At 44.9% G+C, this 23,819-nt stretch overlaps 1 protein-coding gene across 2 annotated transcripts in view; it reads left to right on the top strand.

The window, feature by feature from the left end:
• The first annotated feature begins 5,593 nt into the window (after positions 1-5,593).
• The window catches only part of MCF2L2 (MCF.2 cell line derived transforming sequence-like 2), a 198,808-nt gene continuing 180,582 nt past the window's right edge, over positions 5,594-23,819 (top strand). For both annotated transcript variants that reach the window (XM_060274348.1, XM_060274349.1), the window contains exon 1: positions 5,594-5,793. In XM_060274348.1, the coding sequence (XP_060130331.1) occupies positions 5,715-5,793 (79 nt within the window). In that variant the 5' untranslated portion in view covers positions 5,594-5,714. The remainder of the gene's footprint in view (positions 5,794-23,819) is intronic.

The following is a 23,819-nucleotide window of genomic DNA, read 5'->3' on the forward strand; positions in this document are numbered from 1 at the left end:
AAAGACCCGAAGAGCTGCAGAGCAGGGGCAGATCCAGCCTCCATGGAGTGCGACACTCACTGCCTCCTGTCCCTGTTTTCTGCCACCATTTCCTCCTCCACTGCACGCCTGCTATGTTTGACCCCCAGCAGCAAAACGTCCAGGGCCATCCTTGCTCCCTTGAATTGGAAATGCTCTTTTGACAGCAATAAACTGAGCCTGTGTCATCAACCCACTCCTGTCAAATGCTCTTCCAACACAAGATTCAGCAGGCACCTTCCATTTTAATATTTAAAGGCCTGCTGATAACTTTTCCATGCTGCCAAGCTTATGCAGGCAATTAAAAAATACCATTCTGTAAAAATTAGTTCACCTCTGATTTTAATTTTTACATGGTTTTTTAAAATTGTATATAGATTTTTTTTAAGCCACTTTGATTTGTTTAATGATACAATGGTAAATGGCGTTTCCATGTGCTGCTCTGGTTTGCCAGAAGCGGCTTTGTCATGCTGGCCACATGACCTGGAAGCTATACGCCGGCTCCCTCGGCCAATAATGTGAGATGAGCGCGCAACCCCAGAGTCGGTCACGACTGGACCTAATGGTCAGGGGTCCCTTTACCTTCACAATGGTAAATAAACATCACACACACAGACACGCACACAGTTTTTAAAAGAACGATGTAATTCACTTATTTGAGCCTTTCTGTGCATGTTTTATGATGGAGGAGACTTCAAAGTATACTGGTAGGTGGAATTCTGATTAAATACTCTATGCAGCTAATGGTTCATCTCGCGTCCCTTAACTACAAATTCATGCCATAAACTTTCAAGCAAAAGCAAAGGTATAGTTCAGGCCCCTTGTCTGTATTTCTGTACTCTCAGGAAATACCATAGCTCTGAGGTATCTCCAGCTTCAAATTCAGAGACAATGCAGAAGGTGGTAGTGGTTATTTTATTTAAAGGAATGCATCTCAGCAAAGAGTAGGGAAGGAGGAGAAATTCTATTCAGTTTGCACTTAAAGGAGAATCTACCCAATTTACTTGGGAATTGAAACACAGACATCCTTTTCAATTTGCACTTGTTTGGAATTTTGCAATGCAGTTCACCAAGGTATGAAACACCCAGGTGTTTACCTGGATTGAGTGTGCATGCATTAGTAAAAAATAACATGTGTGTTATATTTACTAATGCATGCATAGTATTAGGGGAAAATGCTTTGCAAAAAAATAATGTGTATATTAGGCCACATTGCATACAAACGTATATATTAAGTGGCTGGGAAAACCCAGCCAAATGCGCGGAGTATTATTATTATTATTATTATTATTATTATTATTATTATTATTGACATTGGCACTATGTGGTGGACCTGCCCAGTGGTCCAGGATTTCTGGGCCATGATATTTCACAAAGCTGGTATAATAACAAGCCTAATAATAAAACCTAACCCTTTGATATCACTCCTGTGTGTACATGAAGGGGGACGTGTTGACTATTTTGTGGCAGCAAGAATCATAATTGTGAAGCCTTGAGCAATGGCAAACTTGAAAATGATTAATAACTGGTACAGCCAGGCCCTAATGGAAAAACTGACAAAACTGTCCCAGCTATAACATGCCTGGAGACAACCCTCAACATGCAGAAGATTTTGGAGGAATCCCTTGAGGTGCCAGTAACTTGTATACGGTAGTTATCAATTTATGTATACCATTCTTGGTATTTTATTTTATTTTTATTCTTCTATATGATTGGACCAACTATATGACTATATGTGTAATTGATATTGATATGAATGGTACAATTGTTCTGTATTGTTGTATGACTATGTAATGTTATTGCATTAATGGTTCCTCATCATCCTGGGAAAAAGTGACAAGTGGGGTGCCGCAGGGTTCTGTCCTGGGCCTACAATGTCTCGGATGAAGAAATTGAGGGAATACTCATCAAATTTGCAGATGACACCAAACTGGGGGGGGGGGGGGTAGCTAATGCTGCAGAAGACAGAAGCAGAATCCAAAATGACCTTAATTGATTGAAGAACTGGGCGCAAGCTTACAAAATGAATTTCAATAGCCACAAATGTAAGGTTCTGCACTTAGGAAGAACTAGATGCACAAATATAGGATGGGGGACACCTGGCTTACTAGCAGTACATGTGAAAAGGATCTAGGGGTCTTGGTGGACCACAAGCTTAACATGACTCAACATTGTGATGCAGTAGCAAAAAAAAAAAGGGCTAATGCTATTCTAGGCTGCATCAACAGAAGTATAGTGTCCACATCAAGGGAAGTCATTGTTGTTGTTGTTTAGTCGTTTAGTCGTGTCCGACTCTTCGTGACCCCACTCTATTCTGCCTTGGTCAGATCACACCTGGGATATTGTGCAGTTCTGGGCACCACAATTTAAGAAGGATGTTGACAAACTGGAACATTTGCAGAGGAGGGCGACCAAGATGTTCAAGGGTCTGGAATCCAAGCCTTATGAGGAGCTCTTGAAGGAGCTGGGTATGTTTAGCTTGGAAAAGAGGAGACTGAGAGAAGATATGAAAGCCATCTTCAAATATCTTCAGAGCTGTCACATGGAGGAGGGAGTATGCTTGTTTTCTCCTGCTCTGGAGGGCAGGACTCGAACCAATGGCTTCAAGTTGCTAGAAAGGAGATTCCAACTAAACATTTGGAAAAACTTTCTGACAGTAAGATCAGTTCAGCAGTGCAACAGACTCCCACAAGCGGTGTTGGACTCTCCTTCCTTGGAGGTTTTTAAACAGAGATTGGATGGCCATCCATCATGGATGCTTTAGCTGAGATTCCTGCATTGCTGGGGGTTGGACTAGATGACCCTTGGGGTCCCTTCAACTCTAAGATTCTATGATTTTAAAAATATGGTTGTAATGTGATTGTCACTGTCCATTTCATCAACTGCTCTATCCATTTTTTATACGTCTAGTCTAACATACCAGCTGGGCTCCAAATTGGGATCAGAGCTCTTTGTCCATTATGGCTGTTGTGAAGGACATCTGGAAATACCCAGGGGATCCAAAGGCAGCTGCTCCTCTCATGTATTCAAGCTCAGGGCTGCTTCTGGACAGCCCTGATCTGCAATTTCCACTCTTATTTAATTTATTCCACCCGATAGGTTTTGCTCCTATATACCTTTCCCAATTCAAACAGTCAGTTCTCTCTCTCTCTTCCCCCATTTCTAAAAATTGCTACCAGCCTGACCCAGCCCCTTGAGAGCATCCCTCAGTGTGCACAGGGAATCACATTAATGTTTTATTTTTAAATGATGGGAAAATGATTAATTTGGTGTCCCATGGGATTTCCTGCATATGGATGCTATGTTTGCATAAGGCTTCTCTTTGTTTACCCTAACAGGGAGCAGAATTAGACATAAATTAGTCTCTGTGCTGGTGTAATCTGTGATAAACTGTATAACCATGTTCCGGTTTATACACAGTCACCTGCACAGTGTACAAAATGATGCTTACTCCCCTCGTTTGCACTGCCAATGACTTTTGTGGCTTGTCATTTGACATATTAGGATTTCTTCATGCATTACAGTTTGCAGATTTGAGGGTTGGTTCTGCTACCCTCGTTTTTGCTTACGTACAAAAATATACTGTAAAATGCTGGGTAAAGCAAAAAGTAAAACCATAGTTGGGCTACAGTAGATATAACCCCCGGAGCACAGTGTGCTGTGGTCAAGCACAGTGAATTAACGAAGTTTCATTAAGCACAATACCACTTCCACTCTCTTTCCCTTTCTTCTCTTGTCCTAAGAAAAAAGCCTGCTGTAGACCTGGGCTAAGGGCTCTTCCAGAATCCTGCTTTCAGTACTGTCTGCACCTCCAAATGTTTTGGGGTACAATCACTGCATGTCCCATAAATTCCTCCAAAAATCCTGTAACTTTGAACATCGCAAATGATCTGATTTATTTATTGTCCTGATTTTGTTGTGCTAGCTAGCTATAGAGTAGTGCAAGAGTCCAGATAGCAACATTGGAGAAGCATTGCAGAGCTGCTACTAAAGTGAAATGATGTGTGCACAGTCTAATACAAATACATAAATTAATGCACTATAATTGCATCAATAATACGTTGCAGAATATACTCACGAAAATGACACTAACACAAAAAACAGTCAGAAGAAGCCCGGTTATTAAAACTAGTTATTAAAACTAGATATATTACTGATACCGTGTGAAGCCTGAATTCAATAACCAAGGAATACAATCAGACAATACACGCAGCAGAAGGGGGGGGGATTCTCATGTAAAAATACAGTATATAAGTGTGTTTTCTCCTGCAGGTGAGAGACCCACTACAGTATATGCAGCTGTCACGCTGTTTCCTCGTATAGCATAGTGGAGGCGTTGCCAATGTGAGGCTCTCCAGTTGTGGACTACAGCTCCCATCATCCCTACCCATTAGCTATGCTGGCCAGGGCTGGTGGAAGCTAGAGTCCATCAGCATCCTAAGGGCAACGTATTGACTGTCCCTGCCTGAACTTGGAATTTTCAGGTTCAAATCTGACTTTTGCTATGAACTCATTAGATGGCTATAGGCAAGTCACTCTGCCCCAGCCTTCCTACCTGCATTATAGTGTGTGTGTACATGAGTGTTGACTGTGTGATCAACTTGATCTACGTTACAGGACTGCCCCTTTTTGTATATTTTATGTATTTTCAGGAATAATATCATTAGAGCACTGTTGTCTAAATAACAATATATGCAAAACACTTTAAATGCTTTACAATGTTCTGTGAACCACCCCGAGATCTTATGATGAAGAGCAGTGTATGAATGAATGAATGATACATATAGGGTGAGTCTTTTAAAAGAGGCCCTGTGGAACATGTGTACTCTGTATCCACAGGGCCTCTTTTAAAGGCCTCACCCTGTACATGCTAGCTATCATCACAATCAACATTTTATTTCTACACAGAAGTGTTACATGTCTATCTTTGCCAGCAAACATGTGATGAAGATCCTGAGCTCCTCCCTAGGCATCTCTCTCCCTCTCTCCCTCTCCCTCTCCCTCCCCACGCACTAGCGCGTGCATCCACGATCACATTTGTGCTTTCCTCATTCTTCCCTGTCTCTTCCTAGCCATCAGCCTTGAATACCTAACCCACATCCATCCCTTTAATAGCAAAGGTGGAGCTGGGAGGCGGAGGAAGAGAGACGGGGTGGGGGCGCGCGAGGGAGACTCTTGATGCCTCTGCCTAAGAAAAGGGAAGCGGGGGGGTGCATTCCGGGTACCTGGGTCCAAAAGATCTCCTTGTACAAGCCTGCTGCTGCCTGCTCTTCCCAGTCTTGCAGCCTTAGGGTCCCCTTGGAACAGCTCTCTTTTTTTATTAATCCAGGAATGGTGGCGCAGGGCAGCCGGCTGAGTGGCACCACCAGGGTTCAGTGTGCCAAGAAGATTTGGGGGGCAGAAGGTTGAGGCCCCCGGCGGCGCCTGTGCGCTTTGGGGAGGACCTGGCGAGGGGCGGGCCAGCGCGCTCAGGATGTGCCCAGGGCGCCGGCCAATGCCGAAGCCGGTGTAAGACCTACGAAGCCCGGCGGCGGCAGCCGGGAAGGATCCTGCGCGCAGTGGGAGTGGCACAGGCGCCGTGTCTGTGGCTGAGCTGCCTGCCGCTCCTGCTACATCTTGGGGGCGGTGTGGGGTGTGGGTAAGCGCTTTCCTCCTCTCTCCCTCTCTTGGATGCTGTGTGGTCTTTTCGGTGGGAGATGCTTTTTTGGCTCAAAGAAGAAGAGATGTCGCATCAGGAGCTGAGCCAGCGGCTGGCTACGGTCATCACGCATGTGGGTAAGGAAGACATCTCTTTCTTTCTCTCTGTCTACCTGCTTTTTTCTTTTATCTCCCTATTGTTATTATTTCTGTGGTTGTGTACTTGTGTTGGGATCTCCTCCCTGCAGGGCTGCGATGGTGCCATGGTGCTCATTCACAAAGGCTAGGAAGCGTTGGTGTGCCAGTGTTACACCTGGGGAGGGTGCGAGTGTGGGATCCTGGTACATCTGTGCATTGCCCAGAGGGACGGCGGGGTGGTGCCTCCTCGTGCATCTCCTGTGCCTTGAGCCATCCAATATGGTCGGTGCCTTCCGCCAATTAGCTGGATACTTTCAATGTTCAGCTGTGTCTGGCTAATTGTTGCAAGTGATGCACTTAAGCGAGCCTGGTGTGATCCCGATTCCCTGCGGTTCTGGTTTGTAACTAAAGGTTCTGGAGGTTACCTTTCGTGCTAAATTTGGCTTTGTCCTACTGAGCTAAATTTGCAGAATGTGTGCAAAGGTTGCACATGCATGAATAATTATTGCAGATGAATTCTAGAAGGCGAAGCCATTTGGGAGCAGGAGGGGGGTGGTTATGAAATGCAGCACGTCCACAAGCGTCGTCTTGTCAAGCTAAAAAAACGGCAACCAGTTGAAACGTTCAGAAGCGAAGCGCAGGTGCTCTCTCTCTCCTAGCCATCTGTGCCGCTTCAGCGGTTCTGGAATAAGGAAGCCGGAGGGTAGCCCCAGCCTTGAATTCTAGATGGATCATTTTCCTGCTCCCTCTTTCCCCCCCTGAATGAGGTTACTGCATGCACATCATCTTGTACAGCCCAGTAATGCCGTGGGCTCATTGGAAAGGGAGCCATGATGCCCTGCTTGGCGCATTTGACAAGAGAATTCAAAGGAAGAGATTTTTCCACCCACAAGAGCCCATTTCGAATCAGAAGATGCAATGTGTTGTATGACATGCCCATATCATATTGAAGAAAACACAGCTTTTGTATCTATCGCTGGTTACCCATCTGTGGGCACGAGGCAGGTGGGGTGGGTGGGTCAGACTAGGACCTGAGAGAACAGGGTTCGAGTCCTCACTCGACTATGTAGGGCGACCTTGGCCCACCTCACAGCCTAACCCACCTCACAGGGGTGCTCTGAGGATAGTGTGGAGGAGGGCCATATACTCCGCCTTGAGCTTCTTGGAGAAAGGATGAGATATAAATGCAATATACATTTAAATAAAAAGTTGCTTTCCATGGGACCCTCCTCCTCTTCCTCACCTTGGCTGCAGCTGTCAATTCAGTTGTTTCTCCTTTTGGACAACCTCCCAGGGGGAGAGGCAATGGATGTTGAAAGCTGCTTCTCTTCCTCCATGTTCCTTTCACTGCTCATTTACTTGGAGAGGGAACATGAGCAGGCAGCAATGGTGCCAGGAGACTCCAGGGATAAGCAATGGAGTTGATTATTTGAATCTTGGTGGGTTCTCAGCAGTGCCAACCCTCTGATGCCAACCTTGCTCTGAGCAGGTCTCTTTCTACCCCTTTCATTTATTTGCCTGTTTGTTTGCAAAGTCCTTAATGTTGTTAGGGCTTGTGCAAATTAGAAAAAAGAAAAGCAGGCCCTGCCCAGAGATCTACAGTCAAAGTAGTCTTTTTACTAGTAGCTAATAGTGATGATTTCTGCTAGAAAGCAAAGGTACTGGTTGGTAGTAGTTCTCTTTGTACAGGGCACTTGAGAAATAAAGGGCAAGCTTATTAAATAAAAAAATTAAAGGGTCTATCCACACAAAGCCATGGAGTGGGCGGGTGTCCAAGCAGTACAGTATTTATTTTATATGAGGCTGTTTATCCAAAAATGATTATTACTTTTTTATTTATGTATTTCCACAAACTGGTATTCAAAGCAGTTTACAAAAGAAAGTAGGTCCAAAACATATGTACATTATACCATACCTGTCCACTGCCTCTCAGCCTAACCTCTCATGGGTTTTTGTTGTGTGTGAATGAATTGTAGTGATAGAGGACCTTGAGTTCCTTGAGGGAAAAGGTAGGATAAAATTGCAATTAAAATGAATAGAAATAGAAATACTTTATTGTCACTGTACCAATTGTTTACAGTGAGATTAAACAAGCCCCCTCCCCCCCAAATGCATTTCATACAAGATCTAAAATAAACAAAATACTTTTAAAAATGGCAACATTTCACACACACACACACACACACACACACACACGTATACAATCACTAAGCAGAACTACTGTATAAAATTGCATGGGATCGGGAGCTCATCCTGGGCAGAAATAAAAGTAACCTCTAGTAACCAATGCTCTTGGATGGCAATAATGTCAAAGGGCTGGTTGTTGCAGAAATGCAGGGTCAACCAATTTACATCTCCATCCTGTAGCATTCAAAGAGAGGATACAAAGAGGAGTCATCCTGTAGACCTAATCAGTCATTTATTGAACCAATTGGTTGGAAGCAGTTAAATAAAGGGACATCTCCACAGATTCTCTCCCTGTCCATTTTATCTTAACTCCAAAACCCATATCTAGTTCCTTTATAGGGCAAGTCTCAATAACCTTATTTGGTTTTGAACTCTCTTGGGAAGATCCTTTCATTTTCCTTTGAGGACATAACCATTTTCTTTTAGAATAATTTTGTACCTGCAGTGGGGGTAGTAGTAGCCGGTCCTGTCATAAGCACTCAAGAAGTCCAAATGGGAATGCTATTTGGGAAAGTCAGTGGGGTATACCTCCTCTCTCTTCACTCCAGTACGTGTGTATTTGACCCACCAGTTTCAGCGGAACTGGACTCCTTCCTAAACAAGATGGAATAGAGAGTATAGAGCAGGCATCCCCAAACTTCGGCCCTCCAGATGTTTTGGACTACAATTCCCATCATCCCTGACCACTGGTCCTGTTACCTAGGGATCATGGGAGTTGTAGGCCAAAACATCTGGAGGGCTGAAGTTTGGGGATGCCTGGTATAGAGGACCTTGTAGTGTTTGAAGCACAGATTTTTGTTGTCGTTTAGTCGTGTCCGACTCTTCGTGACCCCATGGACCAAAGCATTCCACTGCCTCCCGCAGTTTGGTCAGACTCATGTTGGTAGCTTCGAGAACACTGTCCAACCATCTCGTCCTCTGTCGTCCCCTTCTCCTAGTGCCCTCAATCTTTCCCAACATCAGGGTCTTTTCCAGGGAGTCTTCTCTCCTCATCAGGTGGCCAAAGTATTGGAGCCTCAGCTTCAGGATCTGTCCTTCCAGTGAGCACTCAGGGCTGATTTCCTTCAGAATGGATAGGTTTGATCTTCTTGCAGTCCATGGGACTCTCAAGAGTCTCCTCCAGCACCATAATTCAAAAGCATCAATTCTTCGGCGATCAGCCTTCTTTATGGTCCAGCTCTCACTTCCATCCCTCACTACACAGATACTTACTGTATCTGCAAATGCATGGCCAACCTGTCTTTCAGATACAGTGCTGCTCATCCTTGAGCCACATGGGATACACTGGCAGTGGGAGTTCACATACATGTAATGTAGTAATCACTAGATAACTGCAGCCTTGAGTGATATTTTTTAGTGGAGGTAGTCACTTGTGTGCCTGGAGAGATGGGGTTATTTGAGAAATGTGAATTTTGATTTTATGCATACAGTACGTCATAACTGCATTTACATTACAGATGCAAAGGGAGGAATAGAAGTTTGAGGATGGGGGTGATGTCAAAGTTTGGGCAGCACCCCAAACTTGTTCAGCCAGGCAGTTGTGGCTTTTGTTAGCCTCCTCTATGAGCAGCAAGAGGTTATTTGTGTGGTGATTCCTTTCTATGTCTTTGCAAACCATGTCAGTGCCACTGTTAACCTGGGACCCATAGCACATTCAGGCACCTCTATTTAATGCACTGCCTGCAGTTAAAGCTTGGCCTAATTATGTTAAATTAGGTTGCTCAGCTCTTTAAAAGAAAAAAAGGGGGGAACTAAGCTAGAATCACCATGGAAGCAATTTTAATAGCTCCCAGTTCCATTTAAAGGGTTGTATGTAGTAAATTTGTCTTTGAACTTTGCCCACTCTGTCATAGACATGCCTTACGTGTGATCTGTAAATGCTGTGGGTTTTATTCTCTTGTTTCCAAATGATTTGCTATGGACAGCTTACATTTCACCACATCTGGACGTTGTTTGGCATGTCTCTTTCATTGGCTTTTAAAAATCAAAAAGTGGGCACAGAAGATGAAAGCAATTCATGGACTGCTGGCTGCATTGTGGAATTCCTTTAAACAGGAGCTATCAGCTTGCTAAAGAATGAAAGAAAATCACCTGCAAATGGCTAATTTATTGACTAACTTAATTGGCTTTCAAAAGTGGCTTAACTTTAGGAAGACGTTTTTCCTATTGACTTGTTTGCTGTAGATCGCTGAGGATCCCTGAATCTGCCACAAAACCCATGTGATTTGCAGAGGATCCTGAAACATGAACTAAGGCACACAGTTCTTCTCCAGAGACATTGTTTATTGAGCACTTACCCTGATTTGCTTTCACAGAGTTTATGTGGAGTTTATGTATTCAACAATCCTCACCATCGACTTTTATACAATGTTTACTCAGAAGTATATCCTAACAACAACAACAACAACAACAACAACAACACAGTAACAGAAAGAGAGGAGTGCTGTTTGCAAGTGGACTAAATGGGATAAAAGGGTCTAACAACCTATATTCCCAACTCTCTACTGTTGCTTGACTTGTGTGAGTTTAAACTCTGCTACTGTGCTCTCTCTCTTTTGCTGGAGAATGAGTTTTGATCTGCATTTTGAATCCAGGATATTTTGTTTAACCCCCCCCCCCAATGTGGGTCATAGGAATTCATATTTTCCTCTCACAACCTGCCACTTTAATTATAAGCTTCTTCCTTAGGCTTGCAAATGCATGGCGTTTGCAATTGCCTGCACTTATCTATAAAATCAACAGTTTATTTTTGTGATTTTTAAAAATGCATGTCAGTTATTGCCCTAGTCACTGCGTGAACATTTTGTGTGAGGCAGTAAGCATGGAATAGCCCATTCTCACACCCATCACAACTTAAATAATTGAATAGTGTACACTGATGTTTTTAAATAGCCTTCCCCAACTTGGTGCCCTCCGGGTGTTTTACACTGCATCTTCCATCAGCCACAGGCAGTACGGCTATTGGAGAAGACTGGTTTACAGGTTGTGCAAAATGCAATGTGAAAAGGTACACATCTTATGCAAAATTGGAAGGGACCTACTTTGTAAAGTCTCCTTATTTATTTTTTCTTTGTCTGGACCAGTCGCCTGTGTTTTAAATAGTATATGCTAGCGATATACTCCAGCCCAAATGACACAGTCAACCATGAATCATGTTATAGCTGAATCAGCACCAGCTTATTAGAGGTCAGGAAAAAGAGCACCTTTCATGGTGGCTGATGTGATGTGTTTCAGTGCAGCGGCAAGCACTATTTTACAAGAGCATATTTCATAAGGTCTGTTGCAGTCCCTGCTTCCCCCTCCCAGCAATTCCATAATTGCTTGAAACCAATTAATTCACAAAACTGTGATGGCCACTAGATCAGAGGTGGAGCAGCTTCATTCCTGTCCTGTGTGGTACATACTGAGGATCACTAACCAGTGAAGGCATAAGTGATCTGTGTTAAGTAATCCTGAGTGTACACCCTTCCTTGAGAATGTTAGAATGTTCATTTAAATAACCAGCATTGTCTAATCTCTCTGCAAACATGATGAATGTTCAGCAGTTCATCTAGAAGCATCCGTGACCTGCTCTGCAGAAGAAAGCAGTTCTTCTGCTCTCAATTAATCTGTGGAACTCATCGTCACAGGATGTTTTCTTTTCTGAGTAGGAGGGTGGTGTGGTTTGGCTGCTCAGGCTTACGGCTCCTTGACTTTACAACCAATTCCACCCACCTTTGCACTGTAAATTAGAGTTAGAAAAGCGACTCTGGACTCAGCTATGTTAGTAAAGAAACAGTGATTTGAATGCACTATAAGCATGCAACACCAGATGGTGCTAGAGAGCAGGACATTTTAAAACACGATTTTCCATAGAGATTTTTTCCTTTTGTTAAAATGATCTAATTTCTGACTTATTTACAGCGGGGTTTTTTCCTGTGTTTAGATCCGCCCTCTGCCTAATGTGGGAAAGTTCTGAACATTGATATGCAATGTTCTTAAGTCTTTGTCACAGGATATTTCCTGTTTTGTAATGAGACAAAGGTAGTAGGAAAACAAAGAGTAACTACAATGGTACCATAAAACTCTTTGGTCTGAGAATAGGGTGGCATTTCCTGATCAAGAGCAAGGGTGGATTTACGTACACTTTTTGAGATCTACATCTTTTTACCTTTCAGGGCAGGTGTGGGGGGATATTTTTTAGCTCGGGGCCACATTGCCTTCTTAGCAGGCTTCTAGGGACCACATGCCAGTGCTGGGCATGGCCAGAGGCAGAAGTGGTCAGAGCATGGAATGGAAATTTTACCTTGGTACAGTAGGGTAGTGTCCACACACTCTTCTCTTTCCTCCATCTAGGGAAACAAGAGTTGTTATCAGAATTCTAAGACACAGTAAGGCTATATATATATATCCACTCAAGAACGGTGTGAACCAAGGCTAGTGAGAGGTGTGGCCTGATAAGAAGGTGGGGCCTGACTGGGAAATATCAAGGGCCAACTTGAGAGGCCTGGAGGACTTCCCCACCCCTGTGGTAGGAAGAAAATTAGATGAGTATTTTGAATAGACCATGGGTAGACAAACTAAGGCCCGGGGTGTCAGATCAGGCCCAATTGCCTTCTGGATCCGGCCTGTGGACGGTCCGGGAATCACCGCGTGGATCGCCAGCACGCACATTCTTTCCCTCTCCCTCCTCCCTCCCTCCTCCTGGCTTCTCCCCGCCCTGCCTAGAGGAGGAAGGGGGCTGGGCTTTGTTGGTGCCAGCAGCAGCAGCAGCGCTCGAGCAGCCCCCATTTTAAGCAGCCCCTCTCCGGAGCTCTTTCACGCGCTGCTCATCGTCCCTCCGCTGCTGCTGCCAGCCCCTGCCGCTCGCAAGACACAGGTAAGCAGCCACCGGCCATCATTTTTTCCCTTCAAAATATAGTCTGTCCCCCCCCAAGGTCTGAGGGACAGGGGACCGCCCCCCTGCTGAAAAAGTTTGCTGACCCCTGGAATAGACCAATGGCTACAAAAGGAGAGCATTAGCCTTCCTTGCCTTCCACTACCTTCCACTCAAGCTATGCATTTTGTTGTTGTTTAGTCGTTTAGTCGTGTCCAACTCTTCGTGACCCCATGGACCAGAGCACGCCAGGCACTCCTGTCTTTCACTGGCTCCCGCAGCTTGGTCAAACTCATGTTCGTAGCTTCGAGAACACCTTCCAACCATCTCGCCTCTGCCGTCCCCTTCTCCTTGTGCCCTCAATCTTTCCCAACATCAGGGTCTTTCCCAAGGATTCTTCTCTTCTCATGAGCTATGCATACACCATACTTTCAAAGAACATTCAAAGCTCATATCATAGAACGATAGAGTTGGAAGGGACCAAAAACCCCTGCAATCATTTAGCAATCATTGCTAATTATTTCCCCCAAAGAATTCAGGGCACCGCAGTTTACACTGCACAGAGTTATAACTCCCAGCAACCCTTAACAACGAACGACAGTGGCCATAACTCTTCCTAGGTGGAGAATTTTGCAAGGCGTACAACTCCAAGCAACATGCAAAATGACAAACTTGGCAGGCTAGCAAGGATCACACTCTAGGCATCTAGAGCACGGAGAAACATCTGCAAACAACTTTACTCCTTCTCAGTACACATATAGCATTGTTAAAAATATCAAGTGTTTTCTTCCTCCTTGCCAGCATTCAGGAGAAATGGCTCGCTTCATTTATTGGTGTTAATCAACCCCTTTTTATTTATATATCTCTTTGATGAATGGGTGGGAGTGAAGCTATTATTAAGGAAAAAGCCCAGGCGGCTCTTCTTTGCATAGATTGGAAGAGCAAAATAACAGCATTGCTTGCAAGTAATGCCCGGTGCTGTTTTCTACATTCATTTGCCCTTGGACAGTTGCACTTCAGCTCGTGTCCTTAATAATAATAATAATTTATTATTTATACCCCGCCCATCTGGTCGGGTTCCCCCAGCCACTCTGGGCGGCTTCCAACAAAACAGAAATTCTAAAATACAGAAATCCATCAAACATTAAAATACAGAAATCCATCAAACATTAAAAGCTTCCCTAAACAGGGCTGCCTTGAGATGCCTTCTAAAGGTCTGGTAATTGTTGTTGTCTTTGACCTCTAGTGGGAGGGCATTCCACAGGGTGGGTGCCACTACCGAGAAGGCCCTCTGCCTGGTTCCCTGTAACTTGGCTTCTCGTAGTGAGGGAACCGCCAGAAGGCCCTCGGAGCTGGACCTCAGTGTCCGGGCAGAACGATGGGGGTGGAGACGCTCCTTCAGGTATACCGGACCAAGGCCGTTTAGGGCTTTAAAGGTCAACACCAACACTTTGAATTGTGCTCGGAAACGTACTGGGTGGGAGCCAATGTAGGTCTTTCAGGACCGGTGTTATGTGGTCTCGGCGGCCGCTCCCAGTCACCAGTCTAGCGGCCGCATTCTGGATTAGTTTGAGTGTCCTTGGTTTCTTTTCATTAATTCTGGTCTTTCCAAGACTTTGCAGTGAGAAGAGATGGGCTGGAACAAGAATCTCCATTTGTGGCCATTAACTGGGGATGGGCGAGTTTGTCAGTAAATGTACCAAAGTTAGCCATCTCGATTAATTTCAGTGGGCTAGCTCTGGATACAGCACGTAGAATATATTTTGTATTTATACTTTGTGCATAAATCTTGCCAAAATATTCACAAACCCTTTAAAAATAGTTGGAAGACTGATAGTTGGGTGGGGAGGAGTCACAGGTCAATGGCTTTACAGACGCTAGCCAATAGGTGCCCACCACAGCTGACCTTTTCAGTGCATGATGCTGAAAACCTTGGATTTTTTCCCTGGGTTCATCTCAGGGCAGAAAAACGTGTGTGTGTGTTTGCAGTTTCTTGAGTGATAGCCTTGTTAACTTGATGAAGCAGAAACAAAAATAAGGTCTCCCAAATTTCTTACGTCATAAGCCTTGTTGTTCATGCATAGCTGCCAAGTTATCCCTTTTTTTAAGGGATTTTCCCTTATGCTGAATAGGCTTCCTCGCGAGAAAAGGGAAAACTTGGCAGCTATGTGTTCATGTGTTCGCACAGCAGTGACAGCACTATAAGCAACCCTTCAATTCTCTTTCTATGTTACATTTGTTGCTTGAAAGCTGTAGACTGTGCCTGAAAACTGGCTTTGTTTGCAATCCTTAATAGTCTTGTTTCATACAGCATCATTGTTCCTTGCTGTGTCCCAGAAAAAACAGCAGAGTTCAAGCCTAGTTGCACAATGTCACGCCTTTCCGCCTTTCCTTGATTAGCAGCTGCGCTTTACATTCTCAGTGTGAGCCTAAGTATTTTATTAATTGTGCTGCATTTGTGCACAAACGGATGTGCTCAGGTCAGCTTGCATATTGTTCTATGCATCTGTGGTTTCCACTTTTGGCCCTACACTCTGTCGGCTCCAAGAGCAGCACCGAATTAAAAGCTGGTGCTGAAGAGTAAACAATGATCTCAGTTAAGCCAGTTAAGTCACCCAGAAGCAGTGACTCACCGCAGCAATGGATGCTGAGTCATCACCCATCGATCCATGTTTCTTTCTTAGGAGACAAGGGCACTTGTTGCAGAAGTGGGAGCTGGGTGCCACTTGATTCCCACCCCCCTTTTAACAGGCCCCCACACCTGTGCTTCAACCGGCAGCCTGCTCTGTAGAAATCAACCTGGTGAACCTTTTCACAGCATGCAGAGGAAACCACAGGGAAATTTTCGCTCACTTGATTTGGGCATTTGCTGTTTTAAAAGCACAGGGGCAGAGTCAGTAACAAAGACCAAAGAAAGAAAAAGGCGGCGGGGGGGGGGGGGGAGAAAATAAGTGGCAATCCTACAAGAAGTAAGAACAGCTTAAGTGCTTCATTTGCTTTGTCCTCGTTATGATAATTAGTCGCAGTGCCTCTGTGCCTTCCTAGAGGCAAGAAGACCAGGCAGGAGTGCTGCTGTCGAGGTTTTAATAGGAAGGAGTCAAGGAGGTTTCAAGGACGGGGAGGAAAAATTAACAGCAAGGTTCCACCAGTGGCCTGTTCTTTTGGACACCTTCATGATTAAATTGCTCTTAACTGGAGGTATGGGTGCTACTAATTATTGCGCTCAAAATACGATGAACATTTGTTGTGGTTGCTCTAATAATAGCTGGAGAGAGATGTGCTACTGCAGAAGAGTCATCTGTGGTCTGAACCATGCAGTAGTGGAAACTGACCCCCTCTCTAAATTGTGCATGTATTTATTCAATACACGTGAACCTTGGGGGATTCACCAGAGAGGCTGTTTCAGTGCTTTCTGTCTCTTCAGGGGCCCAGACAATACAGCAGGGATGGGAGACACATGGCTCTCCAGATGCTTTTGGACTCCAACTCCCATCAGCCAGTCATCAGGGAATCTGGGAGTTGTAGTTCAGCAACATCTATAGGGCCATGGGAGACAATTTGCCCCCATCCCAAGCACTTTCCTTCCCTGACTGCTTGGGATTAACGCATGCAAAGAGATTCCTCTGATTCTCAGATGTAATTTGTCAAACCGAATAGCGCAGGATTTAATCTCCTACCTGACCAAGTCACTTGGATGTTCCTTGTGTTACTGTAGCATCTGAAGGCTCATGAGCTGCAGTGAGCCCAGGGCTTCCCAATTGCTGATCTGGGTTTTTGAAACCTTCTGACAAAGCCTTCCTTGGAGCCGAGGGTGAGTTGTGCGGAGCAGGCAGTTGCCAAGGGAAACGCGACGCATCTGGGCTGCTTCTGCTGCCTACTACAGCAGGGCTGCATGATTTTCCCATTTGCTGGGGGGTTATGATGAGACCTTCGCAGCTTCCCCTGCGTGCTGCAGCCATTTTTCTGGCAGAGAGAGAGGATGCACAAGACCTCTGGCGCTAATGTGGAAGAAGCCGCGGCAACAGCTTCCAGCTTGGGTAAGCTCTCTCTGCATCGGGGGTACTGCAGGCAAAATGGAACGGGGGTCAGGACAGATCTAAGAAGAGGAGAAGCATGGGCGCTTGCTGGGTTGATGTTGGAGGTCAGCACTAAGGACCATACCCATTGCTGACCCTTCCAGAGATCCCCTTTGCCATGCTCCTCCTCTTCCTCTTCCTCCTCCTCTTCCTTGCTGTTCTGGCTTGTTCACCTGCCTTCTGCAAGCAGAGGCGAGAGCAAGGAAAAAGGAGCAGCAGCCTTCGCTCGCCTTGTCTTCTATCCTTCTGGGCAGGGGGAGACAGCGGCAAGCAGGTGGCCCCAGTCAGGAAAGGGGCCCACTGCTGGCAACTTGCCCAAGGACCCCACAAAATCTGGAGCCAGCACTGCCTAGATGTTTCCCACAACTGCACTGTGAAAGTGCAAAAAAAATTGATAGCAGGTGCAGAGCAGAATATCCTGGGAGTCTCCAGCTTTGATGGCTTGCTTGTTTCTCACAGTTTATAGCTCTTAAGGATTCAGAGTTAGGCATCTTCTGGAACACCTCTCCCAGTAATAACTTACCTGGACCCTTAGATCCTCATCTGGGGCTCTTCTCTGAGGGAGGCTTGGAGGAGGAGAACAAAGAAGAAGGCCCTTTTCAGTTTGTGGCTCCCTGTCTGTGGAACACACTGTCCAGCGAGGGCTGCCTGGTGTGCTTGCCGACGTCTTTTCGGCGCCAGGTAAAATCCTACTCTTTCCCCTGCTTTTTGATAGACTGTGGTGATGTTGTTCATTGTTAGCTGTGCATTTTGCTATTGCTTTTGGGGGCAGCATTGTGGAATTTTTATGAATTGCACATGAATTTCATTTTTCCTTTGCTTAGGCTCTTAAAAATGTTGCAAGTCACTTGAGAGATCTTTTTGGGGGGGGGGTATAAGAAGTAGCTAACAAGTGATATTAAGAATTAGACTAGGCAGTGGCCATCTCTGCCGGTGTAATAGTATATTAATAGTATGGGAAAAATAGGCCTCATGGTCATAGAGGGGTGAAGTAATTGTCCAGGTCTTCAGCTCAACATAGCTTTCTGCTCCTCTCCAATATTAGGATCAGTAGGCTCAATTTATGCAAATTAAGAAAAACATGCAAATATTGCCAGCTTGCATGAGCCATTCAAGCTTCACCTTTCAGCATTTCTTGGCGCAGGATTTCAGAGCTCAGCTGAGGTCTTAAAGAGGGTGAGGTGAGAAGGATGGGGAGGACATTATAGTTTTTTAACCCAAGGGGGAAAGGAAGCTAAGCAGGGCTTAGCAAACAGAAGGCAGGCACAAAGCCCTTCCTTGGTTTCAGTATCAATAACTAAGAAGCTTTTTCGGTTGAAAATCTGAGAGAGGGGAAGATGGAATCCAAATTAACTTCCACTGGGACTGTAATAACTTGAGCCAGGGAGTGGGGTGGGGGGATGTGGCGATTTCAAATATACCAAACATTGACTGAGCAGAAGATAGTAAAGGAAATAATTTCCAAAGAAAGATGGGGAAGGGATGCTAGAGATAGAAATCTGGACCTATTTTTTCTCTCTGATCGGCCATTATTGCCTCCGAGTATTAACTTAAAATTATTTTAAGGTATTGCATTTGTTGGTATCCGGAAAATTCCAGAGATGTAGGTTTATTATTATTATTATTATTATTATTATTATTAAAAATCTTTAATTGTTGTTGTTGAAAAAGTAGTACCCCCCTGGAAAAACATGATTGGGAAACAACTGGATATCCATTTAATCAATCACATTGCTGACTTAGTGTTATACGTGTGGTTTGTTTCTCCCAAAAAAGCCCTGAGCTTGTAAGCTAGGAACAAACTCTGGTTTCCACTCATCGTTTGTTTGGAGACAGGCAGACCATAGCCTCTGATTCACAGGTTTCCTCTTTGCTCAGTAAATCAAGGAATGATGTGTGTCTTTTAGGGTGAGGGATGGAGAAGGGAACAGAATGGAGGGCATGCCTGACAGGAACCCTGAACACTTCACACCGCAACATTTTGCTGCTGTTCCAAATTACAATATCTATTTCTGTCCTTAAAATCCAGGTTTTAAGCTTGTTGCTGACAGCTCACTACCTATTTCATAACATTAACGTTGCTTAAAATACACTTAACAACGTGTTGGCGCTGAAGTCAGCCTCTTAATGGGATTACTCTGGCTCCATTTACTGCTGCTCCTGGCCGATCAAAAACCTCCCTCCTATAACAACAGAGAAGGACTGTAAATATTTTCTCCCTGTGCTTTTGAAGTTGAGACCTGCTACACTTCTTAATGACACTGAAGCTTTGCATGTCTGAAGGGAATCAATACTGGTGTTGCTACACAGGAGCTGTCAACAAAGCACCGGAGTTATATATAAGAGCTGTCCTATTGATCTGTTATAAGGTGGAGAGAGAAAAAGCCTAGGGAAAAATGACTGTTCCCTGCCTGTCATTGCAAGCTCACAGCAGACAAACTAATGACAGATTGCTCTGCATTCCAACAAGCTTGAGAAACTGATCAGGTTTTTTTTTATATACCAATCATCCTCACTATTTCATACGTAATTTGCTTTGTGTTCCAGACACTTTCATCCAAAGTGCTATAAATTGTAAAGGGGATAAATAAGATAAGCTTTGCAAGAAACAAGTTCTACAGAATTATTCCTTGTAGGATAAGCTTTGGTACTACTTCAAGCCAGAACTTCTTGCATGAGATCAAGTACGTCACCGCTGGCAAAGTGCAATGTAACTTTTGCAAAAGATAAACTAAATTCAAACCCTAATTATTTGTACTTTGGGATGGCAAAAATGCAGAGTGACTCCTGTGTCAGTCAGTTTAGTCAAAATTGAGATAAGTGAGCTGTTGGCGTGACTCAGTATATTGTGTTCCCAGCTAATAATCTAAAGCAGGCACCCTCAAACTGCGGCCCTCCAGATGTTTCGGCCTACAACTCCCATAATCCCTAGCTAACAGGACCAGTGGTCAGGGAAGATGGGAATTGTAGTCCAAAACATCTGGAGGGCCGAAGTTTGGGGATGCCTGATCTAAAGCTACCATGGCTTCTCATTTGGGGTCATAGAAAAGAAAAGCATAATTTATGCCAGATGATGAATTTTTGCCAAGGGGCCAAAACCCATTTTTTTATTATGCAACAGTAATGTATAATTGCAAATTTGAGTGGGACTCTCAAATTTCTACAAGTTTTACAAGGCTCATTATAGCCATCTTCCTCTGCATTGTTTTGCATGGCGCTCTGCTTTGCATGAGCCAAAATTGCAGTCCTGGGGGGTTTGTCAGATGTTGTCAAATCCCATCACAGCTTGCCTACAGATTCTTCATTCTTTAACAGAAAATTCAGTTGCATCGTGAACAGGGTGGCAAACGATGCCAGGGCACCTTTTTGCAGAAGGTGGAATTTAAGCAGGCGTAGTATGCATGGCAAGTCTGGATGAATTTCCTTCAGATTTTATGTTGTTAGCTGCCCTGGGCAGGATATAAACGGAACAGATAGACAGATAAATAAGTAATTCAGTGGAGCTGAGTCCCAAGTATAATGTGCAATAGGGTTGCAACTTAACAACTTGTGCATATTTACATGGCAGTAAGAACATCTAGTCCAGCATCCTGTTCTCACAGTGACCAGCCAGATGCCTGTGGGAATCCTGCAAGCAGGACTTGAGCATAAGCACACTCTCTCCTCCTACAGTTTCCATCAGATGGTATTCAGAAGCATACTGTAAGTGCCACTGAACTTAAAATGTCATCAGATGCAAAGTTCAATTGAACTAGTAGTGGCTCTTCAGTCTGATAATTAATGGTGATGACAAAAAAAGAAAAGAATAGAATAGAAAAATGCCCATCTTGACAGTGACAAAATCTCATTAAGCAAATCAGGCTAATGCTATTTTGGACCCTGACATATGGTATTAAATCAGAAGACAGTGCAGTAAAAGTCAATGCCAGCAGCTTTTGCTGGATGGATTCAACCACAGGCACAACCCTCTTGTCAGCTGAGATGCCCAGCGACAGGGGTAGCAATGCTCAGTGAGCTGGGGGAGTCTGTGGCAGACAGAAGTCCAGAATCAGAGGCAGAGGCTGAAGCAGGGGCGTGGGATGAGGGAGGCCAAGAAGAGGCAGAGATGAATAGTCATGGGGTTTCCCCCTTCTACTGCCACAAGCTCCCCTCCCCCCTGGTCTCCCAGAACCAGAAAAGGCTTGAAAAAGGGGGATGAGAGGTTTTCTTGATGCAAGCACAGGCACAGTCTCCCATTAGTTGGGAAAACCCTGGAGAGGAGGGGACTTAGATGGCTATGGGGAGGCGGGGACTTTTAGCCTCAGCAACTGACACATGGGGCAAGACCTACCGGGGATGAGCTGCTTTGCTCATTAGGCCTGACACTCTGCCAAGTCTGTGCAGATAGTTAATAAAGAGTTAACTCCCACTTACATGGTGTGATTTACTGCCAGCTCACTCCTGACACTAAATAACTAGGAAAAGGTCTGTCAACATGCCATGTGTGTGGTCTCAGTGGGCGTTCTCTACACACCTGGGGGGGATCAATGTCTGGGGGGGAAAAGTGTCATCATCTGTCTAGGGTGGATGGGAAGCTTTTCCCCACAGGAATGAATGGCAGGGATGGGTCCCTAAGCTCCCTTCTTTGGCAGCCCCAACATCCTATTTGCATAACCCCACCTCTTCAGCTGCACATCCCCCTCCTGTTTTCCAGCTCCAGCACAATGGCCTTTGTATAGATGCAAAAAATGAATCAGGTGTTCCTCCTCATATTATCGGAGGCGCGTATTGTATTTATGTGGCCAGGACAGAATGCAACGCCAAGACAAACGCTGTAATGTCCTTGGGTGAAGAGCACGAGCTTTATGATGCATTATCAAGCAAGAGCGGGGTGGAGAATAGATGTTCCAGGTAGAAATGATGCAATGTCAGAGTCAATGGTCTCCTTTTTGAGATGCACAGCGGTATTTGTATAGGTGCACCCTGAACTCAGCTGATCAATGGATGATAAGGAGAACATGCCAGGAAGGAGCTGTCCTCCAGGTTGCCACTCCCACACAGCCATCCCCTTCCGTCCATATGAAAGGACATGGATTTGATATTTAAAACAAATGAGAGGAAGTAAGTGCAGTCAATAAGCCTATCAAGGCCTCGGCCAATGGCATCGGGGAGATTTCTGCACGTTGAAACGACCTTGAATGAACTTAAGCTGGATAAGTCATCTGCAGGGATTGAAAGCTGGCATGAGTAAAAGCTGACGACTGTCAGGGAAGCATGGTAAGGGGGCGGGTGTCTGATAGCCAGTTTCGTGCTGGCTTGTTCAATGGCTTCTTGGTGTAACAGATGTAGGAAGCATGTGTGTGAAAACCCTCCTTTCTCCACCGTCCGGATAACAGAAGGAGAAATGAAGTCCTACTACAATTTCCTCCGGGAGTGCGCAAAACTAGAGAAAATGGCTCGGGCAGGTATGTTGATGCCTCTTTACAGTAGGAACTCAAACAGCTTTGTTGAGATGTAAACACCAGAGAGTTCTGTGAGATTTATTCCATACCGTAGTAAAAGTGCTCAGGTATGCCGTATTTAGAAGGGAGGAGTGCTGTTGTATGATCCAAGTCCCTATTGATTTTGTGGCTGCATTTTATGGCGTTTTAAAATTATTTTCCTGTGGATTTTGAACTTTTGCTGCCCCTGAAGGCCGGTGGATAATATTTGGAAATGTGTCATGTGTGGGTTTGGGTAAATTGACTCAGAAGTAAGGCCCATTGAGTTCATTGGGACTCCTTAGGAATCATGTTTAGGATTAAGGATTGTGTGATCTTAGGCAGGGCCGGCTCTAGATAGACCCCCGGTGGTGCAGTGAGCCAGGGCGCCGGGCCAGTAGGCAGGGCGCCGTGCGGAAACCATGCTGCGCCCTGCGAGGGCACCGGAGCGATCTCCGCCCCTCAGCACCAGGGCACGCGACCTGCTCGAGACTGCCCTGATCTTAGGGGGTCTGGGCTTAAATGCCCACCTCAAGGAAAGACATTAGGAGTACAGCCTAGAGCAAGACATTCTCTCCAAGCCTCAGTTCACCATTTGTAAAACTGAACAAAGAGTGGCCTACCTTTCTGAGCTGTGAAGCCAATCATCATGTTTGTTGTAAAGCACAGAGCAGAGATAAAAAGTTCTCTCTTTTATTATTGCTCTTTGTTTTTGTATATACCGCTTAATTGTCATTATAGCTTCTAAGCAGTTGACATAAAGTCAATTGCAAAACAGAAACATGCAATAAAACAATTCCATCATAACATTTTTTTTAAAATGTCCGCAGCTGAAATTGCGCAGTAAAACAATCCCATTGAAACATTGCGCAACAGTTAACACAGCCATTTAAACAGGAGGTTTGGGTCTGGAGATAAGAGGATCTCCTTCAAGACCTGGTGGAATGCCAGTATTGACACACAAGCTCCTTTCCATCATTCTGTCACTTGTGATTGTAACCAAGAAACAGAATTCAGGGTGGGACCCAGCAATTAGAAGCTTGCTTAATTCCCTGTAATTTTGATCGCTGGAATCACCAGGGCTAGGGAGCATGTTTAGCTTATATCTATATTCCAAAACTCTTTTTGAATAGCCAAGATTTGCTCCAAAGGACTGCTTGATAAGATTCTGGCAACGAGGGCGAAGCCTGCCCTCTCTTTGACACTAGATGGCCCAGTTTTCACTGGAAGGGATTTTACTACAGTGGTACCTCTGGTTGCGAACAGGATCCGTTCCAGAGCCCTGTTCGCAACATGAGCAGTACACAACCCGTGTCTGCGCTTCTGCGTATGTGCAGGTCGCAATTTGGCCCATGCGCATGACATCAATCGACGCTTCTGCGCATGCGTGAACCACCGAACCCGGAAGTAACCCATTCTGTTACTTCTGGGTTTGGCGCGTTCATAACC

Source organism: Zootoca vivipara, chromosome 5 (genome assembly GCF_963506605.1).
Source record: "Zootoca vivipara chromosome 5, rZooViv1.1, whole genome shotgun sequence".
Classification (NCBI taxonomy): domain Eukaryota; kingdom Metazoa; phylum Chordata; class Lepidosauria; order Squamata; family Lacertidae; genus Zootoca; species Zootoca vivipara.